An 11676-nucleotide genomic window follows, 5' to 3' on the forward strand; every position below is an offset into this window, starting at 1 on the left:
CTGCTCATTAACCAGCCCCTCTCACTTCCCGCACCGGGAGCTCTCTGATGACAGGGCCTGGCTTTCAGCTCTGAGCACTCGGTGCCTAGAACGGGGCCTGCTGCTGGTGCAGAACCGGTGTTCATTTGTGTTGTGTGTGAAAGAGGGAGAGAGAGAAGGAGGGAGGGAGACATCTGGAGGGGTGGGAGGGGAGGATAAAAAAGGACAGAGAAAATGGAGAAGAAACAAGAGAAGAAAAGGTGGAGGAAAAGAGTTGAAGAACATAGGTCCAGTGAAACTGCTGTTACGTGGATCTGGATCAATACTTCATTAATTACCTGGTTCTCATTTTTTTCCCTGCTGAGGGGCTCGTTGATGATGCTTTAGATCTCTGAGCATGAGCTCCAGCTCATAGGCTGTAATCCCACATCTCTTAAAATACATGAGTATTGTTCTGGCCAAATGGCTCAGGAGGTTGGAATATCATCCCATACATCAAAAGGTTGCAGGTTCAATTCCCAGTCATGTCACGCACCTAGGATGCAGGTTTGGTCCCTAGTAGGGGTGTATGCAGGAGGAAACCGGTCAATGTTTCTCTCTCTCTCAAATCAATAAATGTATCCTCAGAGAGGAATATATATATAGCCCTTTCTCCGGTGATGGTTACCCAAATAAATGATTGTAGGTCTTTTGGGGAACATCTGAAGAGATCAGTCTGAATATTCCTGTCACAATGCCACAGAGTCCTATTTCTGGTGCCTCAATTCTTCTTCATTAGGTGATACTGGGTCTGAAAGCTGGTTCCACTTGGAAAACTGGGCAAAGGGATCATGACTCCATTTGGGGGAGCTGATCTGAGCCTTCTGGTTCATTCCTCATTTCTCTTGGCTATTATGCCAAGTGGCCCTCCTGTTGGTTGTCCCTTTAGCTAGCCCATGAACACCATGTTCTGTTTGCCATCTCTCAGACCCAGGCAGTTCAGGCCCCTCCTGCCTCCCAGGCTGACCTTTTTGCCAACAGGGCAGGTACGTGTACCTTGCATCTGATAGGTGAGGTGACCCCGTGCCCTCTGCTGTCTGGTTCCTGTATCCCCTTGCCACCAGGAAACTCAGTTCCATCACAACATCTCCTAAGAGAAGCCACACTGCTGTCCTCCTCAAGCCACATTTTTATCACCATACTACGTAGAGCATCCTGCAGGCCTCCCTACCCTGAAACATGGGCAGCTGGCGGGTTTTTCAGTCCCATAGAAGAGTCCTGTGATAACACTTCCACTTTTCTAAGCCTCTGAAGCCCTTCTTTCAGAGTCTTCCAAGGCAATTTTTGGCATCTCTACTTAATCTGTTGTAGTCTGTCACTTCCTCTAAACTTCCATGAGTGAGCAAATAGCATATATCAGACCTGTTTCCCAGGACCTCTGCCAAGGTGTTAATCCTGCTTTCAGGGGAGCAGCTCCATGTCAACCAACTCTCCCTTACTCAGCCCTCTATCCCAGCTGCCCCCTAGATCCGCAGCCTTCTGGAATCCCTCCCAGGCAGGCGCCTGACGCCTGTGGACGCATGTCAGCCCGTTCTTACGGCAGCTTTGATGTGGACAATCCTTTCCCTGTTAGCGGCCTTTGCTCCTCCTCAGCTTCTGTGGAGCTTTAGCCTAGTTTATGAATCTGGTAGGAGGAAAGAAATGGAGGCAGATCCTGAAAAAGACAAGCATTGTCTTAGAAGGCCCTGCCTTATCTGAGGCCCCTGAATGTTCCTGAAGCAAGGGAAGGGGCATGTCTTCCAACAGGAAAGGGCCAGAGTATTCCAAGGAGTCCAGGTGGTCATGGTTCTCAACTGTATCTCCCGCAGAAATGGGCACCCCAGAGTTAAGGGTCCTGCTCATTCCCTATCAGGGCCCTGTCTTTGGAACAGGAGATGTGGTTAGGCTGAAGGAACCTTCTTTGAAACTCTATGTTCTCATAATGAATGTGCGTTTGTTATTCACTCTGTCCATCCTCTGAGTATAGAGTGTCTCCTTCCATGTTGTCAAAGAGGCCCCCTGACTGTCACGCTTTGCTTTAAATAGAGCTGAGCCTGTAGTTTTCTCTCCTTGACAGTGGCGCTTCGCAGAATCTATCAAATTCCAAAGTCCTTCCAGTTACTATTTTCCGTGAACCTCTCAAATAATAGGCCACCAGAGTGAAGAATCTTAACAATTGTGTTTGCTGTGACATACTAGGATCTGTCTAAACTGCCAGGGGTGGGTTCTTACTGACATTGGACCCACACGTGATCCTCCTCCAGACTCCCTTCATTTGTGGCTGCCTTCAGGGCGACGTCCAAAGCCAACTGATCTGGGGCTCCCTCAAAAGAGAGCGGAAGATGGGGATTCCCGAGGAAATGACTACCTGTGGGACTCCTCTCTGGGGAGGGAGACTGGCAGAACAGGGGAAGGGAAGACAGATCATCAAAGATGTGGTCTCAGTTGGACACCAGCTCAGCCTGGTACCGCGGGACCTCCGACCCAAGAGTTAGCCTCACACCCAGGCAAATGGAATGGCTTCTTGTGTCTCCCTGTCATTCAGTTGGTCTTTCTCTGCAGGAGGAGAGGTAGTAAACCTCCTCGCTCAGCGCAGGACAATTCTCTGAAAAAGGAGCCATTGTGAGCGCCTGGTAACCAGCTCTCACAGTAGCAGGGGGACAGCAGCAATGACCCAGCCCAGGGGACCCTGAAGAGGTGATACCAACAGCTTTCATTTGCAGAACTTGCAAAACGTCACCTCAGCGAGAACAGACTTTTCTGACATTGTGTGAGACACAGGTCTCACACGCAAATAGAGTTGGCGTAAGTAACTGGATGGAAGATTCCGACACCGAGCAAATTTCAAAGGGGCTGGAGATAAATTATTTAACTGCTTGTGTGTGTGTTGAGGTGGGGTGGGGGGAGTGGTTAGAGCCCTGATTAATCTTCATAAAATCAGAACAGTTCTTGTTATCCTCGGCACAGCTGCTAAAAACTAACATCTTATTCTCAAAAAATGAAATGAGGTACGAAAAGCAAAAGTTTCTTTTTTAAAATCAGTCATCTCTTACTTCTAAAATAAGTAAATAAATGAATGAATGAATTTTGTGTGGTGATGGAGAAATCCAACTTAAAACCTGGTCACTTCTCAAAGAAACAAATGACGAACCAATCAGATGGGCGAGGGGACCTCTACGCAGAAGTACGCATTTCCTTCCCTTAGTTCCTCCCACACCACAGGTATGTGCTTCCTTGAGCTCAGCAGTAGGAACAAGGAGGGACTGAGACTGTAAGATTCATGGACAGGGCATGGGTTTCATCATTACCTGCCTTGCCTGCTTCCAGTGGTCCACGCTGTTTGATTTCTGTAATGATGATAGCGGTTGCAGAGTAGTTAGGGTTTCCTAAGTTACTAAATAAGCCACGGTAGGGATCATACCACCTAAAACTAAGACAAGACTCAATCCTTGAAAAGTTGACAGCAATGCTTCACAGTACCTCGAAGGGCCTCTTTGACTTTGTCATTTCGGAGGGTGAAGATGAAAGGGTTCAGGAACGGGGTCAGCACCGAAATCAGCAAGGAGACGACCTTGTTGTACTCGGCTGCCTGCGTTTGCTTGGGTTTCACGTAGAGGAACAGGCAGGTGCCGTAGCCGATCACCACGAAGGTGAAGTGGGAGGCGCACGTGGAGAAGGCTTTCCTGCGGCCAGAGGCTGAGGGGATCCTGAGGATGGCGGAGATGATGTAGGTGTAGGACACAGCTGTGGGTGCCAGAGAACCGATGATAATGAAAACAGCCATTAGAAAAAGAACAAACTCTGTGAAAAAGGTATCATCACAGGAAAGCTTGAGCAGTTGCCCTCGGTCACAGTAAAAATGGTCTAGCACGTTTGATTTGCAGAAGGTCAGCTGAAACGTGGCATAGACTGGCCAGATTTCAGAAAGGAACCCAAACAGCCACGATGCAGTTACCACCCAGACACAGGTGTGGCTGCTCATAATGACGCTGTACCTGAGAGGGTTGCAGACGGCCACGTAACGGTCCACAGCCATGGCTCCCAGTAAGGCAAACTCGGTGGTCCCCAAAGCGAGGTACAGGAAGAGCTGGGCGACACATCCAGCCAGAGATATTGTCTGCACCCCGGGGAGCAGCAAGCCCCACAGCATGACGGGGACGATAATGGATGTGATCAGGATCTCCAAGGCAGAGAGGTGGCTGAGGAAGAAATACATGGGGGACTGCAGACGTTTATCAACACAGACAACCACGATGATGACCGTGTTTCCCATTAACGTCACCGAGTAGAAGAGGAGGAAGGTGGCAAAGAGGAAATGATGTAGTTCTCGGGAGCCAGGGAAGCCAAGGAGACAAAATTCAGAGGCACTGGAGTAATTGCTCATCATGCAGTCCTTGTTTCTGCCCCTTGTGAAACACAGCTATCAAAAGAGAAGTAACACTGATCCACATGGTCCTGCTCCCAGGAGAGAGGGAGGACAGATTAGGAGGAGGAACTATTTTCCCCTGATGCCCAGGTGAGTCGCCCTTTCTACTAAGCTCTGCACAAGGACAGACCTAAATATTGCCTCTTCGGATCTAGCTAGCTGTCCAGAACGGGTGAAGACAGCTTCTTCTCTATTGGTGTGGAGAAAACCTTCCTTGTGTTTCCCCTACTGGATGTGCCTTCTCACAGGGGACAGAGGTCCTTTAAACTGCTGAGTTTTGTAGATGAATCAAGACATCCCTGAGGGTCCTGGGATTATCCTATTTCCTCTTAGGTTAACTGAGTCAGATGATATAATGGCATTGCAGATGATGTTCAAGGCACGGAACTCTGAACTCCAGCCCTCATCCGTACAGGTACTACACAGACCCACCTTGGGGCCCGTGGAAAAGTGAAGGGAGTCCAAGAAAACATCTATGCTTTTCCCCAGGTCTTATAACCTCCTCTTACAGAGTAGCAAGAGCTCCAAACGGAAGCTCCGGAGCTTGGGATAATTTCCCAGGACTGATTCACTCTCCTCTAATTCCATTTTTTCCCTCAGAGTCTTGGGAACTAGGAAAGATGACATGACAAACATAGACCTGGGGCTGTCAGCTTCTTAGGCTGCCTGGGTCTCTACATGTCACATCGTCATCCCATTCCCCTGCCCAAAACAGGAAGGACATGGTCAACCTGGGCCTCTAGTTTCTTCATAGCACTGATTCCCTGATATAATGTTACTGTATATGTCTAATTGTTTATTTCATTCCTTCATTTCATATGAAACCAAGGCAGCAGCAAGCAGGACAAACAAAAATCCCTGCTCTGACCAGTGTGCCTCAGTTGGTTGGAGTGTCTTCCTGTACACCGAAAGGTTGTGGGCTCGATTCCCTGTCAGGGCACATGCCTGGGCTGCAGGTTCGATCCCTGGTCGGGGAGCCTACGAGGGGCAACCAATCAATATTTCTATCTCATATTGATGTCTTTGTTTCTCTCCCTCTCTCTTCCCCTTCCTCTCTCTAAAAAGCAATGAAAAAAAATGTGAGGATTTAATAAAATCCCTGCCCTGTGGAGCTTATACTCATGTAGGAGGTAAAGGTTACATGATACACAAAACAAGTAAAAATTACACATAAGATGTTAGTTTATTAATCATGCTATTGAGAAAATAAAACAAGGAAGAAAGAGGGACAGAAAATTTACTTTTATTTATTCATCTATGACATTAGACTATAACTCCACTCCGAGGCAAAGACATGCAATATATATATAATATTCTTGAACTAAATAAGGAGTGCTAAAATTTTGTTGTAGATGAGTATATGGACGTATGATATATGACTAAGTAGGTCTAAGTCTTTGCCAGGGCTAATTAGTAATGAGGCCATATGCCCTCAGTCCGTCTCTTCTTGGTCTTCCTTCCTGCCTCACACTACCAGCTTCCCTTCCTGATGCAACCTCCCCAGTATCACTGTGGCTCTTTTGCTGATGGGAAAATGTGCCTCAAGGGCAGAACTGACAGAAGAGCTCAGCAGCCTGCTTTTCCATGATCTCTGCATAACCAGCCTGAGATAAAGAAAGTTGAGATAGGACCCTGAGTGACATCAAGGGGCTGTGTCTATCCCTAGCAGCGGTCAGAAAAGAGCTGCACCGGCTCTCTGCTGTGCATGGGGGACTTGGAAAGGAACCCATCTTCAGGCTCTGGGTGTCCTGCTGTTAGACAGCAGCCAGACCCAGAACACGCCACTCACCTCTGGGCACCAGCAGCACTTCTAATGGTCTCCAGCCTGGGGCTTGGCCAAGGTTAGCTCCTACCTGGCTACTGCTGAGCCATGCCCAGGGACCAGGGCGACTTGCAGCTGTCTCCACTCACAATGAAAAAGGAAACTGTCCTCAGGGAGGAGCTTAGGAAAAAGCCCCAAAATAACGGTCTTGTGGAGAGGTGAGGGTCTCTCTCTCTCACCTTCCCTTTCACTTCCCTCCTTCCCAAGGGGACTTGTCCCTGAGATACCTGTTCTTAATTAGCCCAGGTTCACATGTCCCTAAGCAATCAGTCTGGGGAGAGCAGAACAAACTTTTAGTTATGCCCATTTTGACCAATTAAGTTTCAGAACTTTCTAAAGTTTTTGTTTACTGTGAAAACACGGAATCTTACTGATCAGAGGCTTCTCAATTCCAAGGGTGTCTTTTCCAAGGCCCCAAGTCTAGGTTTCCAGAAGATGTCTCAAACTCTAAGCAGATCATTCACCCCTTCCGCACTTCATCCAAAGTCCTCCCTGGATTCCCCATAGTTATTTGGAGCTAAAGTCAGCCCCCCCACTTCCCAATAGGAGAGACCACACTGACCTCTAAAACATACACTGATATCTAACAAAGTTGGCATACTAGTCTCAGTCAAAACCTTAACTTCATCAAAAATCCCCTGCAAAGCCTGATCTCTCCTTCAACCATTTTAAAAAATATTATGTTTATTTATATTTAGAGAGAGGGGAAGGGAAGGAGAAAGAGAGGGAGAGAAACATCAATGTGTGGTTGCCTCAGATGTGCCTCAACCGGGGACCTGGCCCACAACCCAGGCATGTGCCCAGATTGGGAATCGAGCCAGCGACCCTTTGGTTCACAGGTCGGGTCTCAATCCACTGAGCCACACCAGCCAGGGCTCCTCCAATCAGAGGCTCCTGTTCCTAACTCTGTGGGCCTTCCAGAATATTGTGGGAAAGTTCTACCCCTAAAGTCAACTCCACTCTGGTACGGTCTCAAGGTTCTACTCTTCTGAACATATGTGCACCTGCGCGTGTTCAAGCAAGACTCTTCCAGCCTTTTATTTCTATAGCACGCCCCTGATGACCACCAGCTGGGCACTTCAGAGCGGGACACACAGAAGGGCAGCCCAATGTAGACAATTATATTTACAATGCAAATTGGAGACAGAGAAAGTGAGCGTTACAAAATGTTATCTGGATTTGGGATTTCATTTCAGTATCCCCATTAAATCTAAGACTATCATTCAGTACAGAAAGGCATAAATTAGAACGATCTTCCCTTCCAATTCCTCAAAGTACCCTAATCCAACCAGATTGCCACATAATCTTAGAGGAATTTCCCAAGCCTCTTCTACATAGTCTTTTCAAGAAAATGCTCTCACTTAACAGTTATAAAAGGTGTTCCCATATCAATACATATTACCCGCTCCTTTTTTTGCATAATATTCTTTTATATGGATGTCCCATTCTTTATTAGCCCTCTATTGATTGATTTGTGTTATTTTTTCCATTTTATTATGAAAAATGATGCTATAAATATACTTAGACATTTATAAGTCCGTACATACATATATTGCTGGAATAAACCCCTAGAGCTGGAATTTCTAGGTCAAAAGGTAAATACAGTGTAGTTATTATTTATTGATGGCACCATTTGATACTCCAAAGGTTTTGGGTTGATTTGCAAACCATTAAGACTACATGGAAAAGAGCACTCATTATTTCTTCATTCACTACCAATCAAAGATATAATCAAAATTTTATTTTAATTTGAAATTAAAAAGAACAAAAATAAGATATCTTTAAAAGGTAGCAATTGAAAAAAAACTGATGGAACAGAAACTTTTGGAAAATAGAAATTATTAAAACATTCTGAAAAAAAACAAACTGAAATCCTAAATATGTTAAGTAAATCGATTCATAATTAATAATCTTCCCATCGAGAAGACTACCAGTTAAGGTAGCTCTATTGATATATTCTAATAGCAATCCTATATAAAATCTCCTAGAAAATTAAGAAAGGAACACTGCTCAATTAACCTTAAAGGTCAGAATTATCTTGATACCAATGACACCACAAGAAAATATAGTAGAATACTACTCAGCCATAAAAAGAAGTCAACTACTGATAGATACATCACCATGGAGAAGTCTCTACAGCATTCGTCGTCGTCGGCAGCCGTCCGTCTCGAGAGACGATGGTGTAGCTTCCCAAGAGTCTATCTGCACCGCCGAGAATGGCTGTGCAGTCCGACTCGGGAGTGACATGGTAGTATCTGTCTCCTCCCGTGTTGAATCGACATCTTGCGATGACGCTGAAGCTACAGAGCCTGGGCAGGGTGATATGGAGGGTCTGCTGTTGCCCATGCAGCAGACCCCCCCTCTCTTCGCAGCTGAAGGATCCAAGGGAAAGACGGAGTCAATACAGCTTGGGTTCAGGTGCGCCGCAGGAGTTGCCGGTGTTGACTATAACGTCAAACCGCCTTAGGGACTCCGGCTCCGGATTTTCTGTCGGGGTTTACTCCCTTAGCCTTTCCCCTGAAGAGGTATGCCGCAAGGCAGCGGAGGTTTTTTGGAGTCAGAGTTTTCCTTCTCTGATGTACCCTGACTGGAAGATCGAACCAGCGACACTTAGCTCGCAGGCCGACGCTCAATCCACTGAGCTAAACCAGCCAGGGCCTCTACAGCATTATATTACACAAAAGAATCACACATAGTCAATACTTTGTTATTCCATAATAAACTCAAGAAAGTAGACTGAAGCTGGAGTTTGGGATGAAGATTAGCTTGAAAGGGGCACAAAAAAACATTTTGGGTAAAGATCATGTATCATAATTTGGTTGTGGTGATGATTAAATGTGTGTATAAATTTGTAAAAGCTCATGGAAACTTATACTTAAAATGTGTGTACTTCTTGTTTTAAAATTAACCTTGATCAATTTGAAAATATTTTTAAATAAATTATAAATATGTAACAGGATATAGTTCATTGCGGGCATGAGGAAGAGGGAAATAACATCAAGTCCAGTGACGTATTCACTGGAGTGAATCAGAAGATACTAGAATAACTAGATAAAGTGAGAGAAGTAAGAATCTGGCTGTGAGGTGGGGGAACTAGAAAGAACACAGGAAGAGAAGAGGGGTTAAGTAACCCTAAAAGATGTCAGAACATGACAAGTAACTTCTAGACCTTTCCCCAAACTGATGTCTCCTTGGTCATGCTCTATCGACTTTTTAAGTATCTTTCTGCAAACACTTCTTAAGGGAATAGAAACTGTTCATTGTCAAAAGGAAGACAGATATCGCCCACCAGCAGAGCTCTGATTGAGCACAAAGCTTTAAATGTACTCAAGACAGGGCCAGATCGTGGATGAACCACTGAACTTGGACTCAGGAACCTGAATGCTCACTCCTTTCATATTTCTTAGCGGCACCATCCTCCGTGTGAGCTTCGGGGTTCTCACCTGAAACATCAGGGCTTTGATGGACATGCTGCCTCATTTTTCTGTCCTCTGTACCTTGCCCAGAGTGAAGGAGGGAGGACCAGAAATGCACTTGTCTTTGAGTCTTTTAATAACCTGCTGAGCTTCTCAGCTTCCTGAGAAGGCTCTCCCCTCCTTCCTTTTTGTGGTGGAACCCTCTGCAAAGCTAACCTTTCTGTCGGAATCAACACTTTACAAATCACGTCGTGAGCAGTACACTACGCCAGACCCAGTACCTAAACTAAGCCTAGATTACTGGATCTCACAGGTGAGTAAAGCTGGTGCATGTCCAAGCTCCAACTTAACCCAAGCTCAAGGCCATTCTATGTCTATATCTGGCTTTCCCATGTTTGCATACCAGGGACACAGGCAAGAGGAGAAGTTGTCCTGGCCCAGAAAAAGAAAAAACCATTTTGATGATCTAGGGTGTAGTAGGGTTATTACCCCGAGTCTTGAGTTCCTCACTGCAAAAGGGGGAATGAGAGACAACTATATCCTTCTTCGTCTGCCACAAAGCTTCCACGTCCACCCTTGTCTCCTCTTTCTATTCTGTCCTCCGGTAGCAGCCTCTCTTCTGATTGAAGCCCTCTCACTGCCCTTGGATAAAGCCCCAAGTCCTGTACGCCTTGCATGACTTCTAGAATTACTTTTCCCCAATGTCACTGCCCACTGTCCAGAAACACTGGCCTTCCTGCAGTTGCTCACAGGAGTTAGTGCACGCTGCTCTGTTTCTTAGAGCACCCATTTCACTTCCACCTGCTTTGCCAGTGAATGCCAGGCAGCAAGCACTATGGTTGCTCTCTTGTAGAGGAGAAAGAAGAGAAATGCCAGGGCAAAATGCCTCCGCTCTCTTGGCTGGGGCAAGGAGAGTCCGCATTTGGAGGTGGGAGAACAAGAGGTTAGAGTGACTAGTGAGTTTAATAAGGGCTGGAGACTGTCAGAGATGAAAAGAAAATGTCCTCCACAACTTAGTTACATGGAATGAACCTGACACCCAGACAGACTGAGTGACTGGCTAAGGTCACACAATAATTTACTAGGAACTCCCAACTCCTAGCTTAGCCTTCTGATCAGAAAAGCAGGAAGAGCTGCTTTCAGTGGGGGCTGATGCACAGGGTAGAGAGTTGGCTGGAGGGACCTGTAAGTGTCCTATCAACTCTGAGATTCCAAGACTCAAAAATACACTTTTGAAGACCCTTCTGCCGATGAAGTTCTCATAATCAAAGACAAAACTTGGAGTTGAATGAAGTGCATACTGAGCACATACTGAGCACAAAGTAAGTGCTCAGTAACCACAGTATCAATGAATGTGGATTGTCCTTATCAATAACTATAATGAAGTGGCCCTCTTTGGATATGATGAGTGCTTACTGTATGAGCTTAAGTGAGTGGCTTATGACAATCTCAGTGTCTAGGATGGTTGAGTGGTGACAAGGGGAGTTAGCCCCAGGTGGGGGCAGCAGAGGGGACCCCACAGCTGGAGACCCTGAAAGCATCAGGCTCTCATCCAGCCTGTAAGATTGGGATTCATGCCCAAGATGCCAGTGGGCAGGTAGAATAATGGTCCTCCAAAGCTGTCCATGTCTGGCCCCTGGGAATTTGTTATCTTAATGGTGATAAAGACTTTGCAAATGTGATTAAGTTAAGGACATTGATGGGAGAGTATCCTGGATGACCCAGGTGGACTATATCAAAACCCAGGGCTCCATTGAAATGGAAAGCCTTTCCCAGCTAAGGTCAGAGGCAGAGGGAAATGTGATGTGGAAGAAGGGTCAGAGAGATGCAGTGTTGCTGGCTTTGGAAACGGAGCAAGAAAACCATGAGCCAAAGGACGGGGGCCACCTCTAGCCCCTGGACAAAGCAAGGAGCTTTCAGACAGGGGCACAGCCCTGACAGCACCATGCCCGCTCAGGCCTGTGACAAACTCAGACCTAGAGAGTCTGCAAGGTAACAAATCTGTCATGCTCGGG

At 46.3% G+C, this 11676-nt stretch overlaps 1 protein-coding gene across 1 annotated transcript; it reads right to left on the minus strand.

The window, feature by feature from the left end:
• Positions 1-3439: 3439 nt before the first annotated feature.
• Positions 3440-4384, minus strand: OR9A2 (olfactory receptor family 9 subfamily A member 2). The gene has a single exon (XM_090286835.1). It carries the CDS (start codon positions 4382-4384, stop codon positions 3440-3442), a length of 945 nt encoding a protein of 314 aa, XP_090142961.1.
• Positions 4385-11676: the final 7292 nt, after the last annotated feature.

This window comes from Furipterus horrens, unplaced genomic scaffold (genome assembly GCF_987537825.1).
Source record: "Furipterus horrens unplaced genomic scaffold, mFurHor1.1.pri manual_scaffold_9, whole genome shotgun sequence".
Lineage (NCBI taxonomy): Eukaryota > Metazoa > Chordata > Mammalia > Chiroptera > Furipteridae > Furipterus > Furipterus horrens.

Excerpts from the sequence above, each read along its gene's own strand:
- OR9A2 (XM_090286835.1), bottom strand. The coding sequence starts at position 4,384 with ATGATGAGCAATTACTCCAGTGCCTCTGAATTTTGTCTCCTTGGCTTC.